We start from the raw sequence: 12,907 nt of genomic DNA on the forward strand, positions 1-12,907 counted from the left end.
GAAAAATTAGAATAAAGAGTGATCAGAAATTTTAACTAAATGAAAAGATAGTGGACAGTTGCGATCTGTACTTTGCTAGTGGATAAAAACGCGTACCTTTGCATATATTCACTATGTTAAAGAAACAATGCATTGTTTTTCATTCATATGAATGAAATTCATTTAATAAAAATCTAAATTCTGATCATGTAGTGTATGGATACTACGTTCCGTAATAAGAAACACAAAATCATACTGCAATAAAAGTCTGTAAAGAAAGTTAAAATGTATTTACGAGTTTCAGTTTCTGGTTAAATGCTTATTAAAAATCAAATATTGAAATTGACCTGCAGGCAAGTCACTGTTGTGTTTCTAATTGAAACAGATATTAATAACAATCAATCAAATTATGAATGATAATTATTAATTATGAGTAATTAATATCCCTCATGGAGTATTTGATTTTAACACACTTTTACTGCCTTTGGCTCCCTTCTTCCCAGCTTCACTCAGAGAAAATGTCACTGGGGGTAGAAGGTGACCCCAGCTCTGGCAGCATGGCAGCCAGGAGAGTCACAGGTTCGACCCCGTGCGATCCGGGGGGGTCTGAGACGGTCCCCCTCCTAATATCAGGCATCGCATTGAATTCCCGGCTTCACGCGGCACCCATGAATAAAAAGGAGCTGCTGTTGGCGGTGGGGAGCCCTGGATGGAGGAGGCTGCACGCCCTCGTCGGGTCGCTCTTCTGGGTCGGCTGGTTGGCCATGGTAGGCGTGGCCATTGTCGTCATCGCACAGAGCCCCAACCCCGTGGTGCCACGTCTACGCTGGTGGCAGAGGACGCCCTTCTGCCGGCTACAGGTAGCCCTGTTCTTAGACTCTGGGCATACAGGCGCGAGGGCGATTAACGGTGAGTAACTAGCATTGTGTGTTGGGGGGGGGATGAGTATAGCACACACTATATGCCAGACAGCAAACATGGATTTTTTCCCTGCTTTACTCTACTGTCACTGGGGTGCCTCAAAACCCCATTTAAAAAAAAACTCAGATGTCTAAGAAAATGACAAAAACTGGTACCTATCAGCAGAGGCACATTAACGCGGTCAGAGGTGCCTGGGATATTTATGTTGCGGCCCCCCCTGCTAATTTGGTGAGGGCAGGGGTGCTGCGAAAAATCTTGAGCCACATAAAAACATTATATTGGCCCTCCCAACCCAGGCCAATCTAATTAAGCTCCAAATCTTTTAGGGCCCCTCAGGGACCCCTAACTCTACCCCCCTTTACAGCGCTCCTGGGAGATGGAAAAAAATGTTGACCTGATGGGTGGGGGGAGGTGGCAATGGTAAAAACAAGCCCCCTTTATGAGACCCATTTTAGCACAGGCCTACCTGGCAAAAGGACAGAAAGTTCTACGGTGAAAAGGAATTAACTTTAATTCACTGAACAATAGCAGAGAGGTAAGAGAGTTCAGGGAGAACTTTGTACTGGCATCACTCCAGGTCGCTCTTTCGAGACCAACTGCAAAATCCAGGAAGTAACACAGCAGATATAGGCAGCGTTACGTAAAGAGAGGCCACTCGTCACTGGCATATTAATGGACTCTGTACATCAAGAGAATCGCATCACTTCACCAGCTAATAAACTGCTTCTAACAGACAGATTTAGAAGAACCGTAATGACATTTAAGCCTGTGGCTACACAGTATAGAATTGCAAGCAAAATGACAGGCTGGTTACGCCAGTGAAATGTGGTCCAGAAGACTAAAATGAATCCTCCCCATGTGTCTTTGCAAACTGCCATTTCTTACTATGAAACACATCTGATTTAATTTATTGGGATATGGGAAAGTAGGTTACGCCGAGAGTGTCTGAGGAGGCCTGGGGTGGATATCTAGGATATGTGCTATTTGAAACTCCAGGAAACACTCCAGCTAACACAGAAGTGGGGATTTCCTTGCCTGGTGACGTTTTTGCTCTCACACCTTCTCAGACCATGTAATCCCCCAGAATTCCCTCGAAAACACCAAGGATCCCCCTCTCCTGAGTAATAATGGACTATTCCTGTCCGTAATGACATGCACTCGTGCCATGTTCCCCGTAACTACTTAAACCCCCTGGTTACTCTCCTTGTTGTGAGGTCTTGTGTCACTTTTTTGAGTTGCGGTCTGAGTGTTAGTCTTGGTGTTCCCTGGTGTTCCCTCTTGATTTATTCGTAATTTTCTCCTTCTGCGATTATCCCTCATTTTCAGTTTGCACCTGATCTAACTGTGGCCCAGACTTACTTGGGTGATGCTTTGGCGTTTCTTTTGACTTTCGATGTTCAGCACTGTAGCTGTTGCAAATGACAGGTCTACAGGAACCATGGACTGCAATGTATGGCTTTGCTGGAGATGATTATGTTCCACATTTCACACACTATGTTCTCGGTCACCAATGAAATGAACTGCAGTGACACTAAAGGCATTAGTCCTATAATATATATAAGGTTTGTAATCAACTAAAAAGCTAACATGTACATCTGTCGTCAAACCGGTTCGGACTGGTTCTCTAGCTGGCTCTTGTCAGCTGTATGGTTGTAATGTATTACTCGTACATCACTTTGGACAAAAATGTCTGCCAAATTATAAAAAGTAAATGCAGAGTGAAAGGATGGAATAACTTACAAAATTGTTTTATAGAAATTTCCCTTTAAAAAGGTATCACAGTTTGGGTCCTAGTACACATATACAAACCTTGGTTAATTCCTCGTTCAAATGACAGGAAACCTCTGCAAGAATCTTTTTGCACAATACAACATATTACATGCTTGTCACATGAACATAAACACGTGTGCAGTAATCGAAACTGGCTTTTGGATTATTAAGCACCTCGTGCGTAAATGTCGTGCTGTTTTGGCAGAGGTGCGTGACCGCCTGCCTTACCTGCGCAACCTGGGTGTGGGAGCCCTGATACTCGAAGGCCTCTTTCCCAGGGGGCTCCCTGCTCCTGCCATCATGAAGCTCAACGCGTCCCTGGGCACACTTCCCCAGTTCCAGCAACTGCTTGCTGAGGGCCATAAATCAGGTGAGTGATAGATGCTTGGACAGGCATTGCATTTTGGGAATTAAAATAGCCCATTGGGCCACTACCGGCTTAAGGATATAAATAAAAAGTGACAGTATATTCTGTGTACATGTGAGTATGTATATACATTTTACTCTTTCAAATGGTCAGAGTGGCACACTTGAACTCAAAATCCAGACATCAGGTGAACAGGAATAAAACATTCTGGACGGACGTTTTAGGTGTCGGAATGGGGTTGCCAGTGGCTGAACCAAAACCTGGACACATATTTATTTTGTGGGCAACGAGAGGCATGTAACTGATTCATGTTAGGACATTCTGCCCTTGAAGAAAGTAAAATATAAACACCTTTCATTTTTAATACTATACTGAGTTTTATTTACTTGTGGGAGTTGTATTTACACCAAAAATATTCTGAGTACAGAAGGAAAAAAACGATTGGTTCAGAGAGATAACCAATCAGATTGTAGAAGAGGTGGATCTAAGCAACGGGAGAGGCAGGACTAAGACACCTGATTGGTTGGTCCTGCCTTGGATCAACCTCCTCTACAATCAGACTGGTTATCTCTCTGAATCAGTCATTCTTCCTTCTGCCCTCAGAACATTTTTGTGTAAGTGAAACTCCCATCAATGTTTTATTTAATTTCAAAATAACTCATTGTAGTTACAGTCCATGGAAAGTCCCATTAGACAGTGGTGCAAATATGTTTGTGCATTTCAATTTCGAGAGAACCCCATAGTGGTGTCCATCTTCTCACTCAGATATGAGAATCTTGTTGGACCTCTGTGATTTGGACTTTAGAGACTCAAGCACCCTCAACTCAAGTGACCAGACAGAAGAGAGCACAAACCCAGTACTGGTAACTGCAAAATTGTCAGGAGATCTGTAATAAACATTACAATGTTTAGCAATCACTTTTAATACTTTTTCTGCACAAATAAAGTCTAGCTTTTTTTGTTTGAGATTTGAAGGTGGATTGCTGCACAAGCTAGGTTTCCATAAACAGGCCTGAGTGTGGTGTGGGTGTTTTTTTTGTGGTGGGGGGGGGGGGGGAGGCACCAGTAAGACGCAGGGAGAATGGTTCATAATGTTTACAAATGTTTACAATACTTGAATCAGCAACTTGGATTATTGGATGCCTGTTTCTTCTTCAATAAAGTGTTGAAACATAGCGATTCTTGTAGCGAATCTTTGGCAGGGCTCACCGGCAGCTTTTGCCGGCACATGTAGCATGTTTACACGAACCTAGCACAACATATTCCACAATAACCGTGTTAATCGTTCATCGGTTTCGTTCACAGCCTGGCCTGCGGTTTTGGTTGGAACAAGGCGTCGGAGGATTCAGCATCTGTGACACAGACGCAGCGTATTCAGTGCATGTGGGTCTACGGGGGGGAGCAGCACAGCGCCAAGCGTCTGTCACGCATCAGCTGCAGCAGCAAAAACTAGAAACTTCAGTGCCTCCGAAATCAAGTTCGCTTCGAACGTCCAGAAGCAGTATGAGGGTCTTTTCTGTGTAGTTCAGGTTTTCTGTGTGTGTCCCCCCCCCCCCCCCCCCCACACACAGACGCTGTTGGAATGGAGAGGGCTCATGCGGAACTTAAGTCAAGAGGAAAATGAGAGGTACTCGTTCACAATGACCTTTTAATTCGGGAGTGTATTTATTGACTTGGAAGCCCTGCAGTTTAAAATGTGGGCACTTTTGAATGTGTTTAATGAAAACAAATACAGGGTGTGACTGATGCCAAGGAAATGCGAGAAGAGAGAGAGAGAAAAGAAATACCGCCTGAAATCTTTCTTGGTTTGCAGAATCATTTTACATTTACATTTATATCTGGCGGATGTTTGTCCAAAGCAGCGTGCAGGTAAGGAGGACAGAGAGATGGCGTTCAGTAGGTTGGTGCTGCCGCTGTTCCGCTACTTAGAGCATCCTCACCTTCAGCTGTCCACATCCCTCCGTTTTTTGCCACGTTCAGGATTCTTGTGGTGAGCAAGGCAGAAGAGACCAGCCCACGGCACAACGTCTCTGATCCTGTGGGCAACCATTCGCTGGTGGACATGATCACAAGATCCTTCCTTCCCTCGTCGCCTCGGCCGCTTTCCTCGCAGGATGTCGCGGTTGCCATGGAGACGCTCCTGCTAAGACCCCAGCGAGAATGGCCTAGCTGGACGGTGGGGAGATTTAAGAAACTCTTTACTGTTTTGACTCCTGCATGGTCCGCTTCAGAAAAACGATGTCTGCTTTTTAATAGGTGGATATAGGAATTGCGTAAGCAGTTATGGATGAATGGAATAAGCAGGTAATGGGTACGGACTGTCAGTGAGGTCACATTATGGCCGTAGGTCGGGGGGGTGCTGCCTGGAGAGCTGCAAAATGTCCTCATGGTGCTTCTGATGACTCTGCCTGGGACTCCGGTGATCAGCTATGGGATCGACATCAGCCCGTCGCAGGTCTGTGGTTCTGTCACTGTCTGCCTTTTATTTATAGATGTACAGATTTGTGTGTCATTTAATGGACCCACCCACTCAGTTCGAACTGGCCCTATGAGGACAGTGCTGCCAGATTCACACCCTATGAGGAGGATGGGTCTTAGTGTTGGGGGTTTGAGGCCTAAGGAAAGTCTGGTAAAGACAGAAGAACACACAGGCAGGTTCTCGGCTGAGGAATGTCTCCGTTGAGTCCATATCTGGAATTCTTCCTTAGCCTACAGAGTGGTCATATCAACTTCGGGCCCTTGAGCTTGGACCCTTAACCCCAATAGCGCCACGGTTACTGGGCGCTGGCTACTCGGCCACTGGCGCCCCCTATCTGAAGCAAAGTGAATTTGACTGGCGAGTCCGTGCCCCCTCAGATATTCGCACCCTAGGCGGCCGCCTATGTCCTCTATAGGATTGACCGGCCCAGGCTCAGACCACAAAACTTGCTCTCACCAACATATATATCTGTGTCTATGTCTTTCATAGAGAGCAGGATGGGAAATGGAAAAGCCGCCCAGGTTCCCATGGGGATGAATGTAATACTTCTGTTCGAGTTTGTCTTTTATGCTGACGGTGCCCATCTGTGAGTCTCAGACCTTCTCGGCTTCCCACAGGTCCGCAGAAGACCTGCACACACAGACTCAGCACTCTTTCGCTCCCTCAGCCAATTACGCTTCAGAGAGGAGGCTCTGCTCCTTGGGAACCTCACCTTCCTCTCCCTCAGTAACTCATCCCAAACCGGCGCCGGCTCTGCCCCTCCCCCGTCGCCCCCCATCCTGGCTTTCCTGAGCTCGTGGAGCTGCACGCGCATCTTGGTGCTGCTCAACCTGAGCCCGGACATCCAGGGCCTGGATCCCAGCGGGGTCCACAGCCTCCCCGCCGACGGAGTTTTCCTGGTCAGCACAGGACTGGGTCGCCTGGGCTCCTGTGTCCTTGAAAGACTCCAGCTTCAACCTTGGGAGGCAGTGGTAATTAAATTTTAGTTTGGATGCTTCACCTAAGCTGCATCATTCGTTAAAGAAGCATACTTACCCGAGCCTTACATTTTAAAGCTGCGTATTTGCATTTTTCCTGTTTTGCTGAAAGTTTGATTCCTCAAATGACCACAAGAGGGCAGCACTTACCCATGACATATCGTTTATTTGTGCCACTGTGCGATGAGGGTGACAAAAGCAGATTTGTCACATGATTGCATCCAGGCAGATATTTATAAGATACGCTGACTGATGACACATAACTTCTAAATGGATATAACATCATCCCAGCTAAATGCATTGGGGTGCTCTGTGGTTCAAATGCTTAGGATGCTGTTGCTGTGATTAAGTGGTTGTTGGTTCAGATCCCAGCATCAGCAGACCGATTGTTCCATTGGGCCCTTGGGCCAAGCCTTTGGCTGACTCATTGTTCTCAAACATGTACTTTGGATATAAGTGTTCTACTAAACTAAGTAAATGTAAAAAGCAAATATGTAAGACATGGTACCTGAAGTATTGGGGATGGGATCATGCAGACCTACAGATAAATTACTGAAAACTCTGATCCCTAAAACTGTGTGTTATCAGCAGCTTATTTGTTTGCTGTGTAAATGGGACATTTATTGATACATATTTATGTCATTTTCAGTATTAATTCAGTGCATACATATATTTTTACTTAGTACTGTGTCTTTGACTAACTTCAGAGAGCCAGGCAGTTTAACATTTTATCCAAACCTAAGCCCATTGCTATACTTTAATTTTATTTGGCATATAACCTTCCAAATGAGCATGTTCTTTTTTGAAGAAAATCATTTACCTAAATGTTTATTTAATTGTCTGCTGGACATGCAGCAAACAGCTTACATTAAATCTCTTACTCCTTACATCACATAAACTAGCCATCGGCGCTGTTTCTATGAAATAATAAAGCTGGTACTAACCGAAGGTTATTTATTCAAGAATTGCCATTAACTTATTTAGAGTTTTCATTAATTGTCTTTAGACCCAGTGACTTGGGGCTTCTCAGCGTGTTTTGTTAAAGGAACAAAGGAAGGATGAAGGAAAAAAAAGAGGGGAAAATAGGAAAAAAGAGGACAAAACAGCAGTGACTCAAAGGTATTTGATCCACAACAAGATGCTCATCAGCTCTGATATTACGTTTGTTTAGCAGACGTCTTCATCCAAAGCAGGGTGAGACAGTCCCTGGAGGAATTGGGGTTAAGGGTTTTGCTTCAGGACAATGGTGACCCAACTCTGCCTACCCTGGGATCTGAACCAAGGACCATCTGGCCACTGGCACTGCATTCTTTTCTAGGGCCTTGCACATGTCACATCTGGCTGTGAGGCATGTTGGCCGTCCTGCATGTCAATGTTCAGCTACTATCAACTTCTAAGTCGGCTTCCGTTTTATTTGAATTCTTAGGGGTTGTATGTTTGTCTGATACGATAGAAAATCAATCGAAAACAATCAAATCAAAGTTGTTTACTAAATTATATATTGTATGTGGAGATTTTATGAATTTTAGACAGATTAACCAATTAAAAATAAAAACATGCAGTTGTAAATCATATCTGGGCTACTTATTCTCACCTCCATCAGCATTATAACTAGGTCATTTTTATCAGTGTATGTTCAATGCAATTCACTGTATTGTTGTAAAAGTATATTTATGCAATTCATATTTTTAGTCGACGTGAACACTGTAATCGTTACACATTAAGCATATAGATCGATTCCTAACATCGGTCTAATGAAGCCATGGCAACTGATCCAAGATGCAGATCAAATGCTCAAGTACTGATCGACGACAGAGTAATATTCAGTTAATTAAAATTTGCGTAGATGCAGCAAAATGCATCTGGTCCTGACCATCGCCTTTTAAGATGCTACGATGTTAAAATAACCCTGCATCATCCTCTTGTGCCTGGAAATTTCCTAGTCTGTCACAGGTCTACAAAATAACCCTGGAGACGAAATCAAATTCCTACATGTTTCTTATGGCAAATGCACAGCTACGGATTCAGAAACCAGACACATAGATAGTGATCGATAACAAGCCTAATGGGGACTAGGCCATTAAACTTAAATCAAACAACAGAAAAAATAACGACATCACGTCATTCAGCGTGTCTCTCAGCCCCAGAGCTGCAGGTGCCTGTTTATAACATAATTCTTGCCTCTATGCTGCTTGTAATTTGTTTTGGGAAACTGACAGCGAAAATGATTTTAGTCAAGAGATGAATGTGAGTGTACCTCTTTAGTGAAATGGCAAAATCACATGGCAAACAGCCAGAGGATGTGGAACACCTGTCAAACACTGTAAGAGCACCAGACAGTTCCAGTAATTTCTGACAAGTTTGGAAGTCACCCAGGAGCCACATCATCATCACATGCGGTTAAAACACTCATGTCTCTTCAAATACTGTATGATGTTTCGCTCCCTTACTCAGATATTAAGCAACATCCATCCATGTTGCATCACAAAAACACAAGACCAACACAGCCAAGCAAACTATCACTTGTGTTCTGCCATCATCCTACCCCAAGTATCCAGTTTAGGGGCAGGTTGCATAGGCTCCAGGATCATTGCAGTCCTGTTCTTCATAAGTAGCTGTGGAAAATGGATGGATGGACGAACAGATGGATATTGACTATTCAATAATAATAAGAGTATTGTTCAAATATGAAAAAATAACGCTTGAGACATTAGTGCATATAATAGTCAATAAAACAGTCACTGATTCCTTAAGATATTTTCAGATCATGATATCAGAAAAACAGACCACCATAACTGGTGCTGACAGTGTTTATCTAGTCACCATTTTCCTGGGAAGGGATGAAATGAAGACCGCAGGCCCTAAATCCGGAATTGACCAGTAATGGGATGAGGGATTATGTGATGGGATGAGGGATTATGTAATGGGATGAGGGAATACGTAATGGGATGAGGGATTATATGATGGGATGAGGGATTACGTAATGGGATGAGGGATTATGTGAAGAGATGAGGGAGGGTGTGACAGGATGCGAGGGTGATGTCATGAAAACAACAGTGTTATGAAATTTCAAATTATGGGTAAAAATCTGGCTCATTGAACGCATTTTTTTGGACATTGTAAGTCAGGCAGAAACACCCATCGTCTTACAGCAGGACTATAAATCAAAGCTTCTGACTTCGGAGGAATTGTCTACCGAGGGGATCTTTAGCAGCAGTGCTGTAACGCGGAGGCGGGAGATGGGGTGTGCGTGTGTCGGGAAACCACCAAGACAAGACGTTAAGCGATGAACCACAACTCAGCAGTTTCAAGTCCGTTTTGCAACCAGCATCTTGTTGTACATTTCTAATGTGAAATAGATAGGGGAAAGGAAATGGGTTTTTACTGTGTTTATTCAAAGACGGCCGCAATAAGCTTTAGAATGCTGAGTACTTCTTTCATGACCTGCTTTCCACGTCTCACCCCTGCTTGTGCTGGTTTCTCTCTCTCTAGTGATCTGGATTCGGCTATTTGCCCGGTCCTCCCCATATTGACTGCTGCTTATGTTTGGGGCTCATATTTAATCCATGACTTGGATCTTGGTTCTGGAAATGAGCTGAACTACAGCATATGTTCATTAAATGTAATATGTAATATGTAAGATGTAATACAGGCAGAAATTCATGTATTAAATTCGCGGGTTTAAATTTCGCCCAAACTTTTTTTGCTTGTGACCAAACGCGATAATGAGCCGAAGGCAGTCAAAGGAAATGGTGTCTGGGCAGTAGGTGAGTATTTGCTCCAGAAAATAAAAACACAATAATTCAATGAAACCTAAGAATAATGTTTTCCATTTGTCCAAAACTGATATCTTGGACCTTGGATGACCGGGATAGCAAAGGTTCGGATCCCAAAGCCCTTCTTGGTGGTGCACGAAAATTTCTCATTTAATTAACTTAATGAGTTATTTAACTTAATGAGGTATTGATTAGCCGAACAAGCTATGCTGGTGGTCAAGGTTACACATACACATAAACAGGCAAATTAGATGATTGAATTTGGGGGGTTGGACAGCATGGTGCTGTACAGTATGTCCTTCGGTTTGCGCTCATGCAGTTGAAATTCCTTTCGCTCGCCTCCCTTTTGTACAGAAGAATTCATGGTTTTAATCAAAATGTAGCTGCCAAGAACAAAAACAAACAAAAAAATAACTTTTTTTTGGCCATAAATAAAAATATTGGCCATATTTTCCTAGAATATGATTTTCACTGCTTTCACTTTTTTTTAAAAAAAAAAAATGTTTTTGGGGACAGGAAGTTCCTTGCATTGGTTATTAATTAGCTTAATTACTTTTTGTGTCCCATTTACTGCTCTGTTACAGCGGTTCTATTTATATATGAAAAAGAACCAGAACTGTGTCCTAGACAGAAGAATTCTGAGCGGGTCTATTTTTTTTTTCAAAACAAATTTGAGTAAAAGAAAAACAGATGCGGCTGTTTACATCCGTGCCAGATCTGGTCTGGAAGGAAATTTGTGATTAATGAGCTTAGTTTGGGAAAGATGTCAGTTGCCAGATTATCCATAAAGTATATAATGCAATGATGTTATGGGACATATTTTCATCCAAGAACAGCATCAATTCCAGTGAACTGACATCTGTAAACTGCGCCAGTTTACAGTGTGTGTGTGTGTGCTCTGTAAGGGACTGGCTTCCCATTCAAGGTGACTCCCGTTCTTGTGTCTGTCCTGTGCTTCTTGGGACGCCAAACTCACTGCAGCCCTATCATGGAGAAGCGATTATGGAAAATGGGTAGATACACAAGATCAGTCATCACTTTAAATCCACCTGCCTAATACTGCGTTGTGCCACTAAAACAGCTCAGACCCATGGAGGTCTGGACTCTAGAGGTGTCCTGTGGTATCCGGTGCCAAGACATTGGAAGTAGATCCTTTGAGTCCTGTAAGTGCACCTTGAGAGGTGGGGTCTCCAGGGATCTGGATTCTTCCAGCTTATCTCGCAGACGCACGATCGGATTGAGGTCTGGGGAACTGGGAGGCCAAGTCAACACCTTGACTCTTTGTTTCCATGGGCCTCAAACCATCCCCGAACAATTTTTGCAGTGTGTCGTGGCACATTGTCCAGCTGAAAGAGGCCACTGCCTTCAGAGAATACAACTTGGTCCGCAACACATCAGTCTATGACACTGCCCTACTGATGGAAGGCGGGCATTGGACGTGGGACTGCACCCTCATTACTGTTGGTTTTCCACTGCATCTCTCTCCCATCTAGAGTAAATAAACACTTGAATGGGCCCTTTTAGGTACTATGGGAACCGGAGACAGGGGGGACAAGCAGACGGGAAATTTTCAGCCATATTTCAGTTTAATAGCTGAATAATTGTCGGCTGACAACTAAATTTTTTTTTGCCTTCTTTAATTAAACAAAAGAATAATCTGATTAATGAATCTGTCCACTTTCTGAGAGAAAGACTAGCTAGCGCGAGGGTGTCCTCTAACTCTGTCAGCCTTTGTCCTCCCTGCTATGCTGCTATTCTAAAACATGCCCTTGCTTCAAGGCACAAGACTTTGGGTCACTGCTCCCGATCTCATTCACACACAGAATTAAGTTACATTATACAACTATAAATGGAAAACAACTGATTTTGTATTCCTACCTCACCCATCTCACCCAAATCGTCCACCGGGGACTTTAGTTAGGGCTTAAATACATACATGTCAACTGAGCTGCAGTGGATAGAGTAAGACTGGTTATAAAAACATTTATATTCACAATTTATCTGTAATTCATTGTGCATAAATATATTTTATTTGCACCGGGTTAAACAATGACTGCATTTTATTGGCTCTTTATCTTCACTCTGCACAAAAACAATAAAGATGAATCTAATCTAATACTGAAAAAAATATGATGCACGGCAACCTGTCACATTTACATCTCACAGATGGCAAAGTCAGAATCTGTGATACCTACGTAGATATCAGAATAGCTGTTCCTGCGAGGAAGCGGAAGCCAAAGGACATGTTGGGTCTGTGGGAGTGTAGTGAGATCCGGGCTGGTGGGGCAGGGAGGCCCACTATCATGGAGTAAATGAGAGGACTGTCACCTGACTGCACCCTGCCCTGGAACATATCGCTGTCATCCTAGACGTGCTTTAAATTGTTGACCCTTAAGATATTTGCTCTTACGTGACCTAGCCAGACTCGATGGACATGTTTTAGAGGCTTTTAGAGCGGGTGATGCGATTGATACATACCTGATTATCCAAGTTATGGGTATGAAGCTGGACCACCAGGCCATTGAGCTGGTACCAGGTCCTTCAAGGTCCTTCAAGGTCTGTCGATTACATAGTTTCAGGAGAAGGGAGGGGAACCACCCCCCCCGCGCGCATCACTCCTCGTCACCCTCTGCCTCTC

General features: G+C 43.6%; 1 protein-coding gene across 1 annotated transcript; it reads left to right on the plus strand.

Annotated features, from left to right (window-relative positions):
• The first annotated feature begins 497 nt into the window (after window positions 1-497).
• On the plus strand, window positions 498-8,003 carry si:dkey-202g17.3 (4F2 cell-surface antigen heavy chain). The gene is made up of 8 exons (XM_048981590.1): window positions 498-888; window positions 2,876-3,040; window positions 3,803-3,900; window positions 4,343-4,420; window positions 4,609-4,664; window positions 5,018-5,213; window positions 5,385-5,492; window positions 6,134-8,003. Exons 1-8 carry the CDS (start codon window positions 498-500, stop codon window positions 6,500-6,502), a joined length of 1,461 nt encoding a protein of 486 aa, XP_048837547.1. The 3' UTR covers window positions 6,503-8,003.
• Window positions 8,004-12,907: the final 4,904 nt, after the last annotated feature.

This window comes from Brienomyrus brachyistius, chromosome 17, assembly GCF_023856365.1.
Source record: "Brienomyrus brachyistius isolate T26 chromosome 17, BBRACH_0.4, whole genome shotgun sequence".
NCBI lineage: Eukaryota > Metazoa > Chordata > Actinopteri > Osteoglossiformes > Mormyridae > Brienomyrus > Brienomyrus brachyistius.